Source organism: Alosa pseudoharengus, unplaced genomic scaffold (assembly GCF_046254945.1).
Source record: "Alosa pseudoharengus isolate Yale_2024_CS ecotype anadromous, Long Island Sound unplaced genomic scaffold, YU_APseudo_1.1 YU_APseudo_1.1_scf_11, whole genome shotgun sequence".
Taxonomy (NCBI): Eukaryota; Metazoa; Chordata; class Actinopteri; order Clupeiformes; family Clupeidae; genus Alosa; species Alosa pseudoharengus.
Window position 1 is genome coordinate 30,325,171 of NW_027468576.1, and position 22,729 is coordinate 30,347,899.

The following is a 22,729-nucleotide window of genomic DNA, read 5'->3' on the forward strand; positions in this document are numbered from 1 at the left end:
GGCGGAGGGCTGCAGAGCCAGAACTAAAGGCAGAGGGCACAGCCAGCCTTTCGAGGCTTTCTCTGCCTAGGGCCATTTTTTATTGGCCAACCCAGAGGTCTCCATCGTGTTCTCGCTCTCTGTCTCTCCCTCCCTCTCTCTCTCTCTCTCTCTCTCCCTCCCTCTATCTCTCTCTCTCTCTCTCTCCCTCCCTCCCTCCCTCCCTCCCTCTCTCTCTCTCTCTCTCTCTCTCTCTCTCCCTCCCTCTCTCTCTCTCTCTCTCTCTCTCCCTTCCCCTCTCCCTCTCTCCCTCTCTCCCTCTCTCTCTCTCTCTCTCTCCCTCCCTCTCTCCCTCTCTCCCTCTCTCTCTCTCCCTCTCTCTCTCTCTCTCCCTCCCTCCCTCTCTCTCTCTCTCTCTCTCTCTCTCTCTCCCTCCCTCTCTCCCTCTCTCTCTCTCTCCCTCCCTCTCTCTCTCCCTCCCTCCCTCTCTCTCTCTCTCTCTCTCTCTCTCTCTCTCTCTCTCTCTCTCTCTCTCTCTCTCTCTCTCTCTCTCTCTCTCTCTCTCTGGGTGTTGGCCTCCCATTGGCTGCATTGCTGGAGTGGTGCGCTCCCAGGGCCCTGAGTGAAGTTGTCCATAAATCAGTCCTGCTCTCTGGCGTTCTTCCCTCCCATGACTCCATGACTTCCACACACACTCCACATCACACAGCAGCACAGATGGAATCCGTGTTTTTTTTTTTTTTTCCATTATTGTTTAGTGTCATAACATGCCTGACAGCCTGCTGATGTACAGTATTTGCTGAAGTCGTTGCCAGACACTGGTAGACAGATCATGTGGTCACATTCTCTCGTTTGTTCACATTCTCTCTCTATCTCTCACCTCTTTATCTGCTGTCGCTCTCTAACCTCCCACCCCACCCTCAGATGTCTCTCTCTCAGATCTCAAATACACAATGCATGAGAACGCTCAATATAGTATGAAAAGGTTTGAATACTGCTTCAATAATAAGTAAACGAGTGTTAAACCTCTCTCTCCCTCTTTCTTTCCTTAGTGGATGTTTTGAAGCAGATTGACATTCCGTCTGTATTTGTTGGTGAGGACACGGCCAACTCCTTAAAGGAGGATTACCTCTATGAGAAAGGGTAAGTGCTCTCAGAGAAGGCCCATCAGAAGCCACAGTCATTTTTAAAGACAAAATGGCGAAGGCCTTAATAGTTTATATAAAGATGATGATAGTACTTTAAGTGTATAAAGCCCTTGAGGAGTGTCCTCATTGTTTTAAATCGGACGATATTCATTTCGTAAACATTCCTTTGGATAAAAAAATATTTTTCCATCCAAAGGCCTTGTCTAGTCAGGTTCATACAGAGTTCAGTGTAAAACTGCTGAGACAAGGAATGCGCTTGTTTCTATGCTTCTGTAAGCAAAAACACAGAAATTCATTCGGGACTGAGTCATTGAATTAATTATCTTCTGGAATTCTGTAATATCAGACATTTGAATGGATGATATGATCATGGACAACATTTCTTTTTGACACTTCACATCTTGTCACATGACAGTTATCACAGCACTTTTGTATTTTTGGACATGCCCTGTTTTACATTCACTACTCCTGTCCTGTCCTGTTTTGCTACACACAGTGACATACACCACATTCACACAATGCAAGGTCATCTTTTTGCTCGAACCTGCAGAACCGGATGAAAACCTTTTTTAAAATGGTAATGGCAAATATTTGCCTTACACTCTTTTCATATTTGCCTGCTGTGAAGAGGAGTATTTGTCATGCTCATGTGTCATGATGCCTATGATGTCTAGTGTATTGAATATCATATGATGAAGAAAATGGTATTGGCGGTATGTTTGTATGTGTGAGCAAAACATTTATTCTGTCATAATGAATACAGTGAGGAGAATAGAATCACAGAGTGTCCCTGTGTTTGTCAGACCACTAAGTCATTGGTCTTTGAAATGTTATGCCATTTTCCACCTACTTCACAAAAGAGATGTTTTGCCACCATGTTTGAATGGGTATATCTGTTTGCTCTTTCTTACCTGTTGGAGCACCTCACCACCTTACCAATTGGGTTTGTGCTCATCTTACATGTTTGTGTTGACTCTGAAGGGTCATTTAGAGCATGCAAATAATGTGCTGTTCATGATCTAGTCCTCACGATAGTTTTTGCCTTTTTCCAGAGGCCATGTGATCCTCATGCCGGACTTCAGCCTTCCGCTGGAGTACTACCTGATCCCCTTCCTCATCATCGTAGGAATCTGCCTCATCCTCATCGTTGTCTTCATGGTAGGTTACATCACATCACTCCTGTGTCACCACACTCGTCACCACACATGTAACACTTCATATTATTTATTTATTTTACTCATAGCTTAAAGGAGAAGTTTGGTGTGATATTGACCTAAAATGTGTTGAAACATGATACCGAGTGTGAACTTTTGTCTCATAGCTCATCTCGGCTTGTCCCCTGCACTCTGAAATCTGGCGCTAGTTAGTCGATGCTACCAACAGGTTTTCAATGGGGGTGCCTCAGGCATCGGGCTAGCCATTAGGGGTCGACCAATTATCGGCCTGGCCGATTATTAGGGCCGATATTTAGCATTTTTATAATACTCGGCATCGGCCATTTTTTCCACCAATAAGCCGATATTGAAATAGATAAAGAACGAAACGCGCTACTTTGTCTGTAAAGCGTCTCTCACTCCCTGCATTTGCTACACTGTGGTCATCAGCATTGTTCCGCCCACTACACCGTCTGATTTGTTAGTTAGCACGAATGCAGCCAATCAGGATCGAAGACTGAACACACAGAAAGTTTAGGATTCTCACTGATGCAGACTGTAGACTGGGCTTCAGCTGTACGGAGCTACTTTTTGAAGGTAAGGGAGGTAGCCTACATTGCTGAAGTTGCATTGAATCACAATCATCTACACTGAAGCTACAAAAACACCACTTTGTAAGCTATTGTTTCTTTGATCCGGATCAATAAGTAAAGCACCCACTTCCTTCATTTAGCGAATTCCCGATTGATGCACGTTAGTGGTATGCTGTTTATTAGTTAGCCTACAAACTTGGGTGCTGCGCGTCGGGAGTTCTTTGCCTCCGCCTCGTCCGTTAATTGTGAATAACGGGACACCTCGGCAGACATAGTACAGACAAGTCCTAAATTATGCGATAGCGAACATCAAAAAGTTTAATTGCCCCTTTTTGAAACGGACTGTCAAAAAAGACTACATGCACCCAGGGCCAGCCGTAATTTGATCCGACCTGAACTAAATCGCGTCCTGAGCTGGCTATTAACGTGCCTTTTAGGCTCTTAAAAGTGTAGCTTATAGCATATGGACACAAATTGCATGCTTAAATAGCCTAAGAACTATTTTAAAACTGTTTTGTTAAACTATTCAACCGTAACACTTGCCATCACGCATGCACCTCTCCCTCACACTCACACACACGATGGCAAAGCATTCTCTTTGTGACAGGTCCCTTAACAAGCACATAGCCCATTGTGTAGGACTACTCTATGAAAATAATTGCTATCACTCAGCTCTTGGATTAACATGATAGGCCTACACAGACACTTGCAAGTGATGCACGTTGATAGACAATTGTGTATCAAAATAAGAAAGAAAAGTTTGCATAATTAAATGCTTTTGAATGAAATTTTTGCAGCATATCGCCTTTACTATCTACCCCCCTTTTTGACAACTGACATATCGGTTTTACATATTGGTTATCGGCCTCCTGTTTTGGTAATAATTGATATCGGTATCGGCCCTGAAAAAAACATATCGGTCGATCCCTACTAGCCATGCAAATAAATCACTGTTTTACACCATTTACGAGGCTCAATGTAGCTTCATACTTCATTGGTAGACTTCTGAGGGCCCTGACATTTAAAACGAGACATTGAGAACTTTGAAAAAGCACTGGTAGTTTATAAGACGATATATACAGACAGTACCTTCAGGAAGTTTACCGTGCGCCGCCATCTTGATTTAGTCACGATAAGTCGAGCGACGAATACGAATGAACAGGTATGATGAGGGATCAGATTCTAAAAACAATTCCATGGAAATGCATGGATTCCAGTTGCTTCCAGTAGCAGCAACTGGAATCCATGCATTTCCACAGAATTATTTTTGGAATCTGTTCTATTGCTGTAAGTCGCTTTGGATAAACGCATCTGCCAAATGAATAAATGTAAATGTAATGGTGTCAACAGCACATGTTGCATTAAGACTGACGGTTGGTTCCCATGTGCTTGTCTTGGCCAGATCACCAAGTTTGTTCAGGACCGACACAGGGCCAGGCGGAGTCGTCTCCGCAAAGACCAGCTGAAAAAGCTGCCCATTCACAAGTACAAGAAAGGTGAGTGTAGCACAGGCCAGCACAAGGCCAACGTCCTGCTTTCTCCTGTTACCACGAGCGCAGAGCGATGATTCATTACCACCACGGCCCTCTGTGTTGGGAGTTTAGTTGTGAGTGACACTTTGCCACACGTGGCGGGGGCCAAACTTCAAGGTCTGTAAAGCTTGTTGTGTGAAACTGGTGGAGCAAACAAAGTGCTTGTTTGGAACTTGACTAGTACAGTTAATGTTCTTCATGTTTGGGCTCATAACCTGAAAGCATGCACGGTATTTCAATAGTACAGAGAATTCCCATAGTTTCTAACGCAACTGGTTTGAGCTGATATCTAAACAGCCTAACTTCATTATCACTACTTTTCATGGCGGTGCCATTAGATTAACATGCAGTAATGGCTTGTTTTGAAAAAGAGTGTGTGTGTGTGTTTGTGTACTGGATGACCTTTGGAGTCCCTGACAGGGACCAGTGGCTTCTCTCCTCTGGTCCGGCTATGACACCTGAGAACAATGAGACTAAAAATACCCCTCTGACTTCCAGCCTCCAGTCCCAAACATGAGCTGAGCGGCGATGAATGCACCTCATCTGATCACTGCAGAGTCCTGTCTCTGGGACTCACAAGCTGAAAATGGCTGCCACGTCATCTCTATCCTCCTTAGAGATTTGTTTGTTTGTCAGTATTGAAGCAGTGAATATCCACTTACTTCACCTCAGTTTAACCTATGTTCACTAGTGTGACAAGTGTTTTGACTATGTGACATCTTTACTGGCTTAGTCAGACATGCAGTCCCCAATCGTCCCCAAACCCTTCCTCCTCTCTGGACTGTGTTGGGGCTCAGCAGATTACAGAGGGCTAAGCCCCTTCCCAAAGCCCCTCTTCCAGGAAGGGCTGAGGCGATTTGCCCGGGACTCACTGTGTGGGTGCAGAGGGTAAGCCAGAGTCCCCGCCTCTGCCAACGCTGGGCAGTGCCACCCTCAGCACAGGATGTGGGGTATAAAAGACTCATTGGACGCCCATTGGATGACGTTGGGCACAGGCAACATTGGGGTTTTAGATGCGTTTTTTTCTTTTCTTTTTTTCTTTTTTATTTTTTTGACTGTGCAGGCAGGTTTGGAAGCAAATAGTAGCTCTATGGGGTGTTGCACCTGATGGAGCCATCACTTTATGGTGACCTCGGTCAGCTTTGGGTCGGCATTCCCACACTGGACTTAAGGGGAGCAACAAAACAACACATGTGGGGGGGGGGGGGGGGGCAGCAAATCTCCCCCCTCTTAATCACCTGGTAATCTGGGCATTGCTGGGCTCCCAGGCACCCCAGCTCACAGAGGAAGGCTGCCGCCGCCACAAACTGCCTCACTCCAGGGCTGCTACCACCTCAGGCCTGGCTGTCACGACTGGGGATCCTGAGTGAGTGAGAGGGAGCTGACAGGTAGAGTTATGTCTGCATGTGGGAGAGAGAGAGAGAGAGAGAGAGACAAGTGTGTCTGTGTGGAGTGCGGAGTGCACAATAGACAGGAATGGAAGTTGGGCTGGGCGACAAAATGTATCTGTTTGAAACAGCACCTATGGTAGAGCAATCTTGGAGAGAGTGTGTGTGAGAGAGAGACAACGAGAGAGAGAAAGAGAGAGAGAGAGAGAGAGAGAAAAGGATGCTGAGAATGTCTGTGATGCTTTACTGGTTCCGTCAGCACCCTGTCTGGCCTGGCAGGGGATCTGAGAGGGATCTGGGAATCCCCCTAGCTGCGGCTGCTGCTGTGGCGGCGAGGTTGACACAGGACGACACATGTGCGGGGTTGCTATAGAATGACAAAACCACACAAATGTGTTCTGTTCTATAGAGTGAAACAGCGCAAGGAGTAACCAAGTCTGTGTCTGTTTTGTGTGTGTGTGTGTGTGTGTGTGTGTGTGTGTGTGTGTGTGAGAGAGAGAGAGAGAGGGACAAAGAGAGACAAAGACCGACAAAGACCGACAGAGAAAGAGATGTGTGTGTTATATACAGATGAGGAGAAAGCCAGACAGATAGAAAAGCTCGGATAGGTAGATAGAGAGATAATGAGGAAGACAGAGGTGGCGGAACACTGAATGGAATCCCTGACTCGTATATATTTCCCGCCGCTGATGACAACTCGGAGTCACTGAGCCGTGTTTTCTCAAAGCGCCGCTCCGCCAACGCCGGGCTTTGCAGCGGGTGTCTTTTGTGAGCTGCCTTGTCTTATTACGTGCTCGTGTGTTGTGCATCACCCTCCCTTTTTCCCCAGGCATGTCCATTCCTCCCTCTCTCACACACACAGGCCCATCAGTGTGTGTTAAAGTAACAGTAAAGTAAAGTGTTGTAAGGGTTGGTTCTCAGGAACAGGGACTGTGTTGCGGTCTCTGTTGTAAGGAATGGTTCTTAGGTTAGGAACAGGGACTGTGTTGAGGACTCTGTTGAAAGGGTCTATTCTCAGGAACGGGACTGTGTTGAGGTCTCTTTTGTAAGAGATGGTTTTTAGGTTAGGAACAGGGACTGTGTTGAGGTCTCTTTTGTAAGAGATGGTTTTTAGGTTAGGAACAGGGACTGTGTTGAGGACTCTGAAAGGGTCGATTCTCAGGAACAGGGACTGTGTTGAGGACTCTGAAAAGGTTGATTCTCAGGAACAGGGACTGTGTTGAGGACTCTGAAAGGGTCGATTCTCAGGAACAGGGACTGTGTTGAGGACTCTGTTGTAAGGGGTGGTTCTTAGGTTAGGAACAGGGACTGTGTTGAGGTTTCTGTTGTAAGGGTTGGTTCTCAGAAACGGGGACTATATTGAGGACTCTGTTGTAAGGGTCAGTTCTCAGGAACAAGGACTGTGCTGAGGTCTCTGTAAGGGTCGGTTCTCAGGAACAGGAACTGTCCTGAGGTCTCTGTAAGGGTCAGTTCTCAGGAATAGTCCTGTAGTGTTCTTTCCAGGTCAGGGAGGAGGGGCGAGAAGGGAGGGGAGTGGGAGGAGACCTAGCAGGGAAGATGAAAAAAGCAAAACAAGCATGAAAGTCAGGGATGGAGAGAGGAAAGGGAGAGGAGAGAGAAAGAAAGAAAGAAAGAAAGAAAGAAGAGAGGAGAAAGAGGCAGAGGGGGCAAGGGGGCGGGCAGCCACAACTGTCACTCTGGTGTGCCCACAGTGAAGGGACATGCGGCGCAGTGATCAGGTTACAGCCTCCTGCACAGCGTCACTCCTCGTGTCACACATCACTGGAGTCCACTTAAGTGTGTGTGTGTGTGTGTGTGTGTGTGTGTGTGTGTGTGTGTGTGTGTGTGTGTGTGTGTGTGTGTGTGTGTGTGTGTTGATGGGGTTAAGTACTGTTTAAGAGCTGTCACCCGTCACAAGTGCCACTCTCTGCCCATACCTATACCAGAGCTTGACATCTATTCACAGGTTGTGTACAGTACAGCATGTCATGTTCAGTTAGAACCAGAAGAACAACATATCTTTTCATTATGCGTGGTTGTTTACTGTGTACTCTTTAGCCATGTTTAGTGTTAGTGTTACTCTGATGTGTTGTTTATGGCCTTAACCTTCTTCATAGAATTACACAGGGAGCATCCACATGGCCCTCTAATCACTGGTGTATAATAAGGGCAGTGGTGTAATTATGCTATTATGCTAATGGAATAAATGAGAATGAATTGGGCCGACGAGAGCAGTGGCTCGTGCTGATGGAAGCGTCTCATTGAGCTGTGCCAGTGAGTGGGTGGCTGTGCGAGTGGTGGGAGATCCACAGGGTAATGAGGGTGCCCGGGGCCTTTTGTTGTTTGGCTGCTGTGTGTGTGTGTGTGTCTCTGTCTCTGTGTTTGTGGATGTGTCTTTGTTTGTGTGTCTGTTTGTGTCTCTGTTTGTGGATGCGTCTGTGTTTGTGTGTGTGGACAAGAGGCTTCATCGGAAGAATTCAAAACAAGCGTGTGTTTGTACAGTAACTAGAGATCATGATTTCTTTGCATAATTCCAAGGGCATATACAACATACAACACATACTAAAAACAGAATCCCTGTGGAAAAGAAGGAGAGACTAGGGAGACCTCATCAGCCCAGACAGGAAGCAGAGCTTGTTTTGGCATTGGAGTCGTGCCGTATCGGCGTTGGAGTCGTGCCGTATTTTTTGGTATGACACAGCGGATTGCTCTAATGGGCGTGTGGGATGCAGCGCGAAGCCCAAAAGCTTTTGGTCATCAAAGCCGGAGAGCCAGCTGTGTGTGTGGTTGTGCGTGTTTTGCTTTTGCTGAACAGAAATGTCCTCTGTCAGCAGGTTTTGGCAGCCTCTCTCTGGTGGGCCGTTGCTTTCTCTCTTTCCCCCATTTTATTCCTAACGCTTGATCTTCCCATCACCTTCCCTCTATTGAATTTCTTCCCCCTTTCCTCTCTATTCCTCCTTTCTTCTCTTTTACTCTCCTCCATCTCTCCTTGTCTTTCTCTCTGTCTCTATCTCTCCTCAACCGCCCTTTCATGGACCATTGCCCTCCCTCTGTCTGCCCTCCCCCATCCCCCCTCTCTCTCCATCCCTCTCTCTCTCCCTCCCTCTCTCTCTGTCTCCCTCCCTCTCTCTCTCTCTCTCTCTCTATCTCTCTATCTCTCTCTCAGTGCTGAGTGCAGTGGATCAGTCAGTCAGAGGCTGCACTGCCACTCATTCTCTCCTGGCTCAGCTCCCTGAGGCCCAGACTCGTGTGTGTGTGTGTGTATGTGTGTGTGTGTGTGTGTGTGTGTGTGTGTGTGTGTGTGTGTTTTTTATTCACTGCCTCTTCTCTACTTTGCCTTTTTCAAAGCCTCAGCCCCTTGCTCACCCACATGCTCCCACAGCCACATGCAGACAGAGGTCTTCTATCCCTGACTTGATTGCCTCCCCACCTCTCTGTACACAGCTACATGTGTTGAAGTCCTGCCAGGCTTTTAGACGATGTAAAGTTCAGTGTCAGTTACCGCAGTCTGTCCCCGTCACATAAACAGAAGCACTCCAGCAACCTATGTGTAAATGGGACCTCTTGATTTGCACAGTCTCTCCAGTCACCTTGGTAACAGCAAGCCTAAACACCTCACATAATGTGCAACGCCTGAAGGTTTTGTGTGTACATTTGCCTGCCCCGCCCCACAACACGCTACACGCAGAATCCTGAGCCTTGTCCCCTCACCTGTGTTAGTGACCACGCTTACACACTCACAGAGCTGAGCGTGTAAGCTCTCGTGGGAATGTGCAGTTCCAGTGGAATTCCGGTCTGTTTGGAGCTGCTGGCTGTGAGCGGCTGGGCTGAGGCTGGGGCCTGGGCCTGGGTGGACGTCAGTGTGTGTGCAAGAGGGAGAGGGTGGTGCAGCTGAGAATGAGGCCAGATGGGAGTAGGCCCTCCCATAGCATCACAGAGCAGGACTCTCTATGAGTCAGACAGGCCGGAGACTTGATGAACTATTGCGTTGAATAGCTGAGAGCAGAGTGTTGTGTTGCATAGCATAACAATAATGATGAGAGTACTTGCTTTTGTACAGCCTCAACAGGGAATCGGTCAGGTGGTTTGAGACTGAAAATGTCAGAAGGTTTTTACTTTATGCTTCACCAATCTTGGAATTCAGGCTTAATCTGCTCTCTAGTGCTGTTTCCCTTTTAAAAAATTAAGATGAATTTTGCAGGCTGCAAAAGTCTTTTGCCCGTTTATCTTTCAACACACACCATGCTCTCTTATCCTTGAAACAAATACATCAGTTATTTGTAGCCACGATGGCATGTGACAGTTATTCATAATGTAGAAATTAACACCAGTGTGTTGGAAGTTGTGGTGTGTGTGTGTGTGTGTGTGTGTGTGTGTGTGTGTGTGTGTGTGTGTGTGTGTGTGTGTGTGTGTGTGTGTGTGTGTGTGTGTGTGTGTGTGTGTGTGTGTGTGTGTGTGTGTGTGTGTGTGTGTGTGTGTGTGTGTGTGTGTGTGTGTGTGTGTGTGTGTGTGTGTGTGTGTGTGTGTGTGTGTGTGTGTGTGTGTGTGTGTGTGTGTGCTGGCATGTGATCAGGCCACGGTAAACAACCCTTAACATTGTTAACCTGTGTAGCCAAATGTTCCAGGAAGACAGAACGATGGCTCCAGACACTTTGATCTCAAGCAACTTTTTAATCCCCTTCCGTGAGAAAGTCATGTTTCGGTTGGAGTTCTACTCTACTCTAATCCTTAAATTTCACCAAAAGTACAAGCTGGCAGCATTTTCTCCCATTTTTAAGGCAACTTGGAACCCAATCAGTTTATTAAAGCAACAGCACGCTATGCAGCCATTTGCCACTCTTGATATATGTTTTCATTTAACATTTGTTTTGATTGGTATATGGCCATGATAAGGAAGGACATATTAAGACCTCTTGGTCTCACTAGCCATATTTGTCGCTTGTCAGTTAATTCTACACTCATTTGAAAGGTCATCAAACTACTTTTTTTGGTTTAAGCTCCATATGTACTGTAAGCAGTGTTGGGTTCCTTTGTCACTAGAGAACCACTCAGCAGTCCACTTCATACTGACCAGCTGACTCCTATTTCCTCTTCCTCTGGGATGGACCTGTGCTCCTGCAAACTCCTTCTCTAAATCATAGGCCATATGAAGGCTCCAAGCGCGCCTGCAAACACACACACACACACACAAAGTGTTCCGTTCCAAGGGCAGGATGTAGCTGAGTCATTGACGTACTGGCGAAGTCACAATTATTCTTTGGCCATATACGGTCAGATGCAGCCTTGGCATTCAGCAGCAAGGAGGGGGAAAACATGTTCATTTATAACTTACATAAACAGTCCTCGGCATCAGCACACCTCCTCCCTCCCTCTCTCTCTCTCTCCTCAACAGCCAGGAAAAGGGGCAGGAGAAAGAAAGAAAGAAAGAAAGAAAAAAGTCTGGAATTCAGAGGGGAGTGAGCTGTGGAATGAGAGAGCGAGTGGAAGAGAGCGAGTGGAATTCCTGGGCTTTTAGCAAGTTTTTTTCCCTCCCTCTCTCTCTCTCTCTCCTTCCTCTTTTTTCCCCTCTTTTCCCTTCCGGTGTTCAACAAAGAGCCCACAAGAGGACCGAGGCTTTAAAAGGAAACAGGCCTGCCTGGTCCCATTCACAAGCCAGGCCCAAAAACTCCAGGGATCCGTTTAGCTTTAGCTTAGCCTAGATCGGCTCACCACTTCTGGCCTTTTTCCCCCAGATCACAAGATCGTCCTCCTCGTGTTGCTCAGCCCCCGAGTGAGAGAGCAGTATGACTCATTTCCATGTTTCTATATAGGAAGAACCAGCTGTATTTTAAGAGAGAACGCAAAAGAAGTGAGGGGTGGGGTGGTCTAGTATGGTGAATTATTTCTCTCTATCTTTTTCTCCCTGCGAATAGTGCTCGTGGAGAAGGGCCTCACTGGGCTCTCTCTGTGTATTCATATCCAGTACATGTTGTTATGAAAAGTCTCATATGACTTGCCTCGGCCTGCAGAAAGTGAAGCGGGTCAGGAAGTGGGGAGTTGGCGATGAGTGAGGCCCTGCATCGGGGGAGAGCTCTGCTGTGTGCTTTTTTACCTGTTCTATTTTCTCTCCACCACTGCTGTTGTTTATGTTTGTTGTTGTTGTTGTTGCTGTGTTTGGCTCAGGTGATGCGTATGACGTGTGTGCCATCTGTCTGGACGAGTACGAGGAAGGCGAGAAGCTCCGGGTCCTACCCTGCTCACACGGTGAGATGCGTCTGTACCGCAACTCTCCACCTTTTCTCTTGCCGTCACTCACAGGGTTCTCTCATTATCTTATCCTCTGTCTTTGTCTGTCTCTCTCACTCTCTTTCACCTTTTACTCGCCCCCCTCTCTCTCTCTCTCTCTCTCTCTCTCTCTCTCTCTCCCCCCCCCCCCCCCCCCCCACCTAATTCGTCTGCAGCTGTCAGCTTGTGTGCACTCTCCCTGTGGGAGCCGCACCAGTGGTAGGCCGGGCTGGAGGCAGCTCTGGAAGCGCTCCCATCTCCTCTGATCAGAGACAACCTACTCCCCACCCCCCTCCCTCCCACTGGCAGGGCATGACACACTGCATGTCAAATGTCAGCGCAGACCTCCCCCTCCCCTGGCCTGACCCGTCCCATTCTTACAGAGCTCACTGAAGAGCAGAGCCCCCACTCAGGTTAAAACAGAGAGGAGTGTAGTATGCTCATGTGTGCTCAAGGACTGATGCGGACAAGTCAGCTGTTCCTCAAGCACAAGTCACACACCCTCAGAGGGTGAAAAGCTAAGCTAATATGCACGCTAATAAACACAAAATTGACATTTATATACTTCCTCAGCTGAGACCACTTAAGTGGATCTCAAAAGACTTATAGAGGGCCACCAAAAGCAAGTCCTCTCAATCCCACCGCCAAAGAGTATTAAGATTTAAACCCTATATTTAAAAATAATGAGCAGGATTTGCATTCATTACACATTCAATGGCAGATCCACCAGTCTTCCTGTAAGCACTATAAGGATAAATATCTTCTAAATCTCCTAAAATTACATATTTATTTAAGCACTGGAAATACAGTAAAATATGTGATAATGTCATTTCTGCATGATTTTTTCAGCAGTTCTTCAGGAATTTGGGTCTACTGAGGCCATAATCTGATTCTCAGCACTAATGAAGTCCTCACATCCACACACACATCCACACACACATCCACACACACACACACACACACACACACACACACATCCAGATCATCTCTGACTTCACACTCACTTTCCACTTTTTCTCACCCTCCTCAGCTTACCACTGCAAGTGTGTGGACCCCTGGCTGACCAAGACCAAAAAGACATGTCCAGTGTGCAAGCAGAAGGTGGTGCCGTCGCAGGGGGAGTCGGACTCCGAGTCCGACTCGGGCGAGAGCAGCCGCGAGGAGAACGAGGACGCGTCGGAGAGCACACCTCTGCTGCGCTCGCTGGCCTCCACCAGTGCCCACTCCTTCGGCACCATGACCGGCTCGCCCTCAGCGCACGGCCACGAGTCCTCCGACTATGAGGACGACGACGACGACATGGACACCAGTGACGAGAGCGAGCCCGAGGAGGTCACCGTGGAGACAGTGGTGGTGCAACTGCAGCAGTCGCGACCGGACAAGGACGAGGACGAGGAGGCGATGGCGTGAGAGATCACACAACTCCCCCCTCCCTCAACACATTGCACCCCATTTGTTCCCCTAGTCAGTCAGTCAGTCATTCAGGGGTTCTACCAGCGGGCTCTACATTAAGAATGTGTGTGTGTGAGAGTGTGTATCTGTGTGATTCCTACCCCTCTTTATTTTTTGTCTCCCCTTTCTCAGTAAAATGCACAGATCACAAAACTCACACATTTTCATCATGGTTGCTATGTAAAAAAAAAAAAAACATTCAAAGGGCAGTAGGAAATCATCTATCGCATGGATAAAGAGGGGATGGTAAACTGTATTTTGTGGAGTGGGTGACAAGTGGCCTGGGGTTCATTTCTCACTGTGAATAGGTTTGAGGAATCCAAAAGTTCAAAGGAAATATACGCTTGTCATACGCTAAGGAATGAGTGAGTTTGTGGCTGCGTGTGTTGAAAGCGCTTTTTGTATATATACTGTGTAATGTGTAGCTCACCACACAAACTACATCATTTAAACAGAACAAACTTTGATTTTACTTTCTAGCTTGTTATATATGTTTCTTCAGCAGGTACTGTTGGGGAGTTAGAATGAGGTGGATTTGCGGGGTTCTTCAATATTGTACATACACTTGCTGTATAGAATGCTCCTAATCAAAATGACTATGCAGCTCCCTTTTGTAAAATTTCTATATTTTTCCCTCCTGAAAAGAAAACGACATTGGGGACTTTTTTGTCAATACATTTCTTAACACAGATTGAGTATTAAGGCTCTTCTATGGGAATGTAATCTGCTTTTAAAGCAAGTGCTAAAGGTTTGTCTACATGAGGGGAAAAAATGAAGCCAAACTGGTCTTAGAGATGTATCCGACCGGAGAAAGAAAGCAAAGGGGGCGGGGCTTTGTTTTCTGTGTCTTCACAGGTAGCCTCTGGGATTGTCAGACATGGAAGGCTAGAAAAAAAACAACTTGCTTGAACTATACTTACATTTCAGAGTACGCACCCAGTCTGGATTTTAGTAAGTCACCTAACTCAAAGGGACAGCTCTCTCTGAATTATTGAGGAAAGTGTCATACAGAGAGATTACAATGTGTTTTGTTCACTTCATATCATTTAATACTGTAAGTAGTAATTATGTACTACTGGTGAAGTTAAATTTCTTTTTTTTTTCTTGCTAACATGACTTGAACTGTTACAGTACATGTTGAATAAGTATGGTTGCCTTCTATGAGTTGTGTAAGCATTAAAATTGTCTGGTTATGCTCACACTTTGTCTATATTCAATTTCATTTCACTTCATGAATAAAAAGTTTTTGTTCAGTGCAGCATAGTTTTGTTTCATACATTTATGTTGCTTGTCTTATAAAAAGCTGCCAAAAGTTCGTAATGTGTCGATTTTACATTTGTTGAATGAAAGGTACTCTACAATTCTAATCCAATACATCTTTTGACAAATTAAATGCATCGTAATCTTCCATCTGTCCATTCAATGTGTTCTAAAAATCTGTTCATAGACAGCCTTAATGTGAAATGTACCTAGTGGCTTGTAGACATAACTCATTCAAGCCATTGAACATATTGCTTTGCTTGAGAAGCACAGGAGACAAGGTTTTCATTTGATTGGCATTTAAACTCAACCTTTTGCCAGAATTCCAGACTGTATCTTTACATCAGAACACATGATTTAAGCCTTCATTTATAACTAATGTGCAATGCAAACACATGGTGCCAATCACATCTACTGCTTGTTTCATACAGCTCCTGGAATATAGTATCTGGGTAACTTTGGGATTTTCTATTTAGTTACTTTAGTCTGAATTCTTGTATCAGACATGAAGTTGTGAAAGAGTACCCCACTCCTGACTTTACTCACAGCTGCAGTGTTTTAATCAGGAGTGTTCCTGTTATTTCCCCTCCTTCCTCCCATTCTCATCCACAAGAACCACAGGTTTCAAAGGCTGTAACGCCAACACAAACTTCTCATAACGCTTGTTTTCACATTTCTTCAGCATGTGCATTGCCTTTAGTCGGTTACTGTGTTCTGAAAAAGTTGAAATTTGACGCCAAAAATGCCCAAATCTTTCATAATTCAGTTATCACAGTGTAGACACTAAATCAAAATAAAAAAAAGACAATAGATCTGGTTGGAATAAATTTATTTGATCTGTCTGTAAACAACGTGAAAATCAATTTTATGGCATTTCTTGGTTTATGCATATGACAGACATCTGAGGACATGTTAGATTGTATCCAAGTAGGAAGAAAGAGTGCAGGGAAAAGAAAATGAACTGAAGAATATGAGCACACAAGCACTACTTTGTTTTCTTTTTCTCCTTCAATCTGTACACAGAACTTCACAAGGTCTGAACATTCTAGATTTCTGCTAAAACATTCTTAACCAAGTGCTAAGACGACTCCTTTCTCTGGACTAGACCTAAAACCAGCTCCACAATAGCAACAGATCATCTTGAGATTATGGCACAGATTACACAGTATTTTTTTTTTTTTTGTCTTTTGTATTTAAATGTCAACAAGACAACCAAAAATGCTTATTCCAACCAATAACCCATTTCCCATTCAATGAGTGTCATTCTACTTTTTCCTTAATTTTTTAATAAGGGTCTTTTAATTTGGACATGACATTTAGTACCGAGCAAGGACAGACAGGGTGATACCACATCTTTAGTTCATGACTTTAGAAGGCAATTTATTCCACAGTTTTTTTGTTTCTTTTTTACACAGCATGGGTTTACAAATGCAGTAATTAATAATAATAAAATAAAAAAACCAACAACTTATCTTCTGAAAAACTGACAAATGAGACTGCCACTTGTTTTCTAATACAGAGCCATCCACAGCATACCAGTGGTCTTTATGATGGTGCTTTCTCGAGTCAAAGATGGTGGGTCTAGCGTGTCTTCCTCCACAACAATTTAGAGCAAATGTGTCAAACCCGAGCTGCAACTAAAACTTGGTCCTATGAAAAATTTAATTCAAACTGGACGCAATCCAGATGGTTATATGCTGGGGAAAACCTACTGTCCAGAACGGCAGCTTTAAAAAAAAAAAAAAAAAAAAAAATGCAAGAACAAAATATATATATATATATATATATATATATATATATATATATATATATTACAGGAGCTGGCAAACAATAGATAAGTGCCTGAGCTATTGTAATGATGGAATGTCCATGAGATCTAGGTCATCGGGGATGTGCTGAAGAGGGTTGTTGAGGAAATTTCTACCTGCATCTCAGCACAACACTTTGCCATTTACACCTAGAGGGGAACCAAAAAATGCCAGACCAATAGCTCAACAGACTGCATCCCAGGAACAACTCCACCCCTCCCGCCCACCCCACCCAAAAAAAAAAAATCATACAAGGTAGTGTTACAGAGGGCAAAGGGCTATTAGATATTATCACTGCTTTGTAGTCATTGAGGATAAGCCTCTTAAGGGTTGGAGTGTCACCTGTAATGGAAAAATTGTGTTGTGAAAAGAATGTGGAAGGCATGGTGAGGGTGGGTGATTAAGGACCTAGAGTAAGGGATGACTAGAAGAAACAAAGACAGGGATGTAAGGGCAAAACTGTTATAAAGGCAGTTCAGTAGGTTCAGAAGATATGCATGCAGTTTTCCACTCCCAGAGAAACCTGAGAGCAGAAGACCATGTGAGCTGTTCCTTTCCATTTTAACTGCTCAAGTGCTCAAAAAAGGCATTAGTTTGACTGAACTACCAGGTGTGGGCATACTGAACAAAATGTCAGTTAAATTTCAGGGGTATTGCAGTTTCTTTTGCTAAGTTGTCATACATTAAGTAATGGCTAGGTTACACATTTTCTAATGTCCTATATAAAGTACATATGTTGTCAATGTCCTGTTAACATGCCTCTCAATCTTGGTGAAGCAGTAGTGTAGAGTGAGAGAGGGTACACAGTGTTAATGTATGAACATGAAGGGGTAGTGTTGAACCATGTGGGATGGAGGATTGGGTAAGGGGCAAAAAAAAAAAAACGAAAAAAAAAAAAAGTAAAAACCAAAAGGGGAACAAAATTGGTGGGGAAAAGAAGCAACTATGAACTACAACAGGAAGTAGTGTCAAAACGTAACAAGGTTGTGATAATGAGTTGCTAAGGTGGATGGGAAGAGAACGCTTTAATATCCAGACTTCCGCAGGTAGTCAGCCATGGAATACGCTTTCTTGTTGAGTTGCCCTCCATGGATACCCTCCTTTCCCATGACTAAAACCAATGCTGGAGTACACAAGAGAACACAAGAACAAAAACAATGAACTTTTGAGGGAGGGTGAGATGGAGACCAAAATAACCAATTTCCCAACTAATGGGTGTATTTGTTGACATGAGAACAGTTACACCACATTGCCCTTCACTGTTAGTAATACCGCCAAGACTTAAGATGTGACTGCTTTTGAAAGGGAAACCTTAACAGCTTTTACGTTTTCAAACTTTTTAATGTTTTTTCCTTATTCAATTTTTTTTCTTTTTTTCATTTTCTTTCTTATCCACCTCTCTATTAACTTTGCTACTGAACATATCAAGACTAAACTAAAACCCTGAATCCCGTAAGTATTTTGCCATTGTAAATGCCTTCTTATTCAGTCCACCTCCATGGACCCCTTCTTTTCCCATTACAAGAACCAAGACTGAAAGAAAAGAGATAGAAAAGGTAAGTTCAGGGGGAAATGAGTAAGTTAGAAAAGTATTCAAGAATCCAGGAAAAAAAGTTTTCAAAAGGAACTAGAGGCTCACACCAAGCACAACATGCAAGTAGTCAAAACATACACAGTGCATGCCTTTCTAGTTAATTACAGCAGGGAAAATAAAAAATAAAAGAACAGCATGACTATTGTTTTGCTGAACAGAATTACTGAATACAGCACAAAGGTATGTTCATCTTTCTTGAGGACAAGGAAGGGAAGCTTTCTGTGAGCATAAGGAAATTTCTAATTAACATGAATTGTAGAAGTTCTATGAATATTATAGTTAATCACCTAATCATTATGTCAAACTAATTAAAATATGTATTCTGACCAATAGAGAGAAATCAGCTAGTCAGTCCTCAGTGGGTCTGGCTTTACAAGCTGGTTGAGAAAGTGATGCATTAACACTGAAGCTAAATCTTTTCCCTTGCTTGTCCTGTGCAAGCAGTATGCAGTACCTCTCCTCAATACATATGTGAAGGTGCAGAAAGACAAGGTGTCAAGAGTTAGGGTAGGAAAACACCCAGGAGAATGGTGAATAAATTGGTTTACATCAGGGTGAGATAACACCAAGGAGAAAAGGGGAGAAAATTGGTAAGTTGCTTAACATAAATGTGAACATGCAGATCAGTGGGGGAGAGAGTGGGTCAGCATGGACCAAAGTACCTGTTCATCCATCCTCTGAAAAAAAATAACTCTTAAAACTGCCAGGAGATAGTTGAGAAGTTGCTGAATTTGAAATTGAATTTGTCTGAGAATGGGGACCATACAGGCAAACTGAAAAGTGGCTGAATTTATTTTTAGGCTGCTCTCACACACGATAAATTTGTAAAGCTAAATCCAGCTGAAGTTGTTAAATTGGTCATCACATCCATGGAATTAGGCAGTATAGAACAGAACTATTAGGGAAAAGTGTGTATTCTGTTCCTAGACTTTGCAGGGGTAGGCTAAATTGACAGTAACACATTTTATAATCAGAAAAACGTATTAATCATGAGTGCAAGACAAGTGACATACCTAATGCTAATTCCTTACATTTTAGGTTTTCGGTGTCCCTCTATAAACAACTGAAGTCGGTACCTTCATATACAAAGCTTCAATATTACATTCATGAAGCTTCAATGAAATATATTGAGGAAAGGTGAATAGCTACATGTATACATGCACACCCACCATCTGTCTGTATGACCACTACAAAAATATAATATGCTTCTGCATATTAAATTCAATCCTCATCAATAAAAAATAATAGCAATAAAAAAAACTCATTCATTTTCAAGAACATAAAGGAGAGAAAATCTTACCTTTGCCAGCTTTGCCTACAGAAACATTGTATGTTGGCTCTCCTCCTTGACTCTTCGTCCTGATGTCCATTGTACAGTCCCCTTCTGTATGGAGGCTGTCCCTGATGACGGAGCACTTCTTGCTTCCTAAGGTCATACCACTGGTGAAGAACTTCTCTCTGTCTTTGCCTGTTAGGACGTCGATTTCTGCAGGCTAACCACAAATCAGAGTGGAAACACTTACTAAACGTAGCAAAGTCACAGAACAATTCAGTAATTCTTGAACGGCAACATTACTTGGGGAAGGGGGAAAACTAGCACACAAAAAAAGTGATGCAAGCAAATGGGTTTCATATGTGACAAAGTTGCAAAACATTTTCAGCTAAATTTCCCAGAGTGAATGAATAGAAGGAAAGTAGAATAATCTAATGTTCCGCTCCTGTGCACCTAGACATGACCTAAAACTCAGACCTTGTTATCATTTAGTCAGGATCATGCCTCTGCAATTAGCCCTCTTTACATAGGCACTGCATTTTGTTTATTCCTAGAGTTGCTATAAAGCCCAGAAACTGGTCTGCACGAAATAAACGTATCCATAAAATGAAATAAAATAAAACTTGCACACTTCGCAAACAACAAATTAAACTAAGTTTAAAATGAGAAATATTGCATCCACCCATTGGATCGTGAGTAATTTGGGGTTGCCTACTACAGGATAAACTTTTGAGAATCCCCTGGAAGTTTTAGTTTGTGCTCAGCCAACATCTGAATCAGGTCACAAACTTTTGTTGTTAAGGTTAAGTTAAACCCATGTCCCTGTAACTTATCCTGCCCTAGTAATAATCAGTAGTTCTCTGAGGTAGTGTGAAATTATAAAATGTATTCGTCACTGGAATTATGCTTCCTTTTCATGTTTGCAATGAATTCCTGGCAAGATAACATAGTTAGTTAATATAAGCTTGGACCGTTCCTATTCCTTCACAACATACTGGTATGTGTGGGCGTTTAAGGGCGTTTTTGGGAGGTAAACAGGTACGCCATGCTTTTGGAGGTGCAAACACGCTGCATTGCCATTGAGATAACATAGTAAGGAACCAAAAATCCGATTGTTTGCGCCTTACGCGAGTTTGTGTGAAAGAATATCTATGTGGAGCACCAACGTTGCAGGACGGGAGCAGGTGAACAAAACGTTTGCTAAATTATGCAAATAAACCATAACGTTGCCTTTACTTAAAAACAACGTTAAGTAACTTCGCCCGAGTTGGTCGTGCCTGCCTTTAATGTCATTTCAAGAGTTTTGTACAGAGCAAGCTGGACATTATAACTCACTAAACGCAAGCCAAGTTAGACATCACTCGACTAATCCTCGCCAGCAAGCTGGCCAACATAAGTCATTCAATATGGCTAGCTTGCTAACTATACATAAACGCGTGTAAACCTTCCAGTCGACACAAACTAGTGAAATGGGGTTTCTTTCAATCACGTATTGCACAAAACAGTGTGTCGAATCTTATTTTGTGTATAAAATACTGTTGAGAGGAGAGTTCTAGCAACAGAATTACAAATATAGAAGCACAGAAACCTAACGCATGGCTAACATTAGAATGAATAAAATAGGGAGTGGAGGCGCCATCTTGGGAGAAGAGCGGGGGGGGCGTTAACGAGGCACACATTCTTCAAGCCAACTACGACATTAACGTAGCAAGAAACCTTCTGTGAGACACGAGTACGCCCATAACCTGAAGTAGCAAGCTAATGATCTTCGAATCTGGCCGACCGGCCCGATTTTTTGTCGTTTACCCAGCCCTCCCTCCAAACTAACCCGCAATGCATTCCCGGTAGATATTCGGTTGTTAGCGCTCTAACGTTAGCTAGCTATAGCGTTACGTAGGCTACAAACCATATCTTAAAAATAAAAATCACTGCTGGATTATAAAGCCGTGTACACGACACTGAATTGGTTGGCCTGGTCGTTAGTTGCCACAACTTGCCACCCTGAAACATTGCAATATATTTATATTGGCTAATTACCTTAACGCTACATCCCAAATTAATTTAATCAACACTATATGGCTAATCGACTAGCAGGGAGTGTTTGTCATGTCAGTAGATATTCAAGATTGCATTTTCTGGATGAAGAATAACACCGACAATTGTTACATTACTATAGATGATTTTCACCAGATATCTCCCACCCCTGCATTCAACGTCCAACGAAAGACCATGTGTTAGCTACGGTTAGCACGCTAGCAAGTTAGCTTTAGCTACCGTTAACTAGCCCTGTGAAATTGTGACTGGGGCTTTCCCGTTAGACAAGGCCTGGCCAAATGGTATTCCAGAAGTCAATGAACTGACACGCTTATACTTATACCAGCTAACAAAATTGAGAATATCTACAATGTTTCAATTGCTGGAAATATTCTTACCGTTATGCTGCTGAAAGTACCACCGGCGTGTGCTGCCCAGACGTATTTAGCGTCCGTGTACCCAACAATGGCGGCGTCCTGGCAGCTGCCATCGGCCAGCAGGTTGTCCACGTAGGATTGCCAGCTGGACATGCTTGCGTATTAGTTCAAATACAGAAATATTCTTAAAAGAGAGACAAAAACTCTCTGGCAAAGCTGTTGCTCAAAAATATTGTATAAATTGCCAGCTGTTATGTCTCTAACAGCACCCCGGCTCCGCCGCGTCCCTGCTATAATATGAGTTTGAGCAGCAAAAGAAGCCACCGCAATCAGGCAGCGACTGGGTGTAGTCCCTATGAAATCACTCCGCGCAGTCGTTCTAAGGCTAAAATTTGTAGCGAATCACAGCCATAGGCGGAGGAATAAATGTCGGAGAAATAATACGCAGAAGATCTAGTTGTTTTAGTAGGAATAGTTCTCATTGTCCTTCCGTTGCTCTATTGTGCGTCTTGCTTCTAGTTTCTTGCACTCTATTTTGTCGTGTATCTCCGTCCGTTTAAATCGGACTTCCAACTAAGTATTTGAGGACGTATTGGTGCCTAGTACCATCTTAATGTTAACATCAATGCACAAATTGATGTCCTGTTGTGGTTGGTGATAGTCGACTTGTTGCACTCCCGTTGCAATGAAAGGGAGCACTTTCTTTTAGCAGTTAGTTTCATTAGATTGATATTTTGTCATGTAGCTCACGCTGCAAAATCATGAATATATGTTTAAACCCATAATCGAAAGCTGACTAGGTATACTAAAGAAGCTGATTATTACTCAAGGACCTGAATAATGGATGATAATCAAATCTAGACTATTGGCAAT

The 22,729-nt window shown here is 43.9% G+C and overlaps 2 protein-coding genes across 2 annotated transcripts in view; one reads left to right on the plus strand and one right to left on the minus strand.

Moving 5' to 3' along the window:
• rnf13 (ring finger protein 13) overlaps positions 1-14,825 on the plus strand; it is a gene marked incomplete in the record, with an annotated part of 41,806 nt that extends 26,981 nt beyond the window's left edge. The window contains 5 exon segments of the mRNA XM_076278828.1: positions 1,032-1,122; positions 2,180-2,285; positions 4,277-4,370; positions 11,957-12,037; positions 13,089-14,825. Of these exon segments, the coding sequence (XP_076134943.1) occupies positions 1,032-1,122; positions 2,180-2,285; positions 4,277-4,370; positions 11,957-12,037; positions 13,089-13,468 (752 nt within the window).
• Positions 14,826-15,582: 757 nt separating this feature from the next.
• On the minus strand, positions 15,583-22,186 carry LOC143117239 (profilin-2-like). The gene is made up of 3 exons (XM_076278829.1): positions 21,878-22,186; positions 19,473-19,665; positions 15,583-17,701 (listed from the first exon to the last, which is right to left on the minus strand). Exons 1-3 carry the CDS (start codon positions 22,007-22,009, stop codon positions 17,604-17,606), a joined length of 423 nt encoding a protein of 140 aa, XP_076134944.1. The 5' UTR covers positions 22,010-22,186; the 3' UTR covers positions 15,583-17,603.
• Positions 22,187-22,729: the final 543 nt, after the last annotated feature.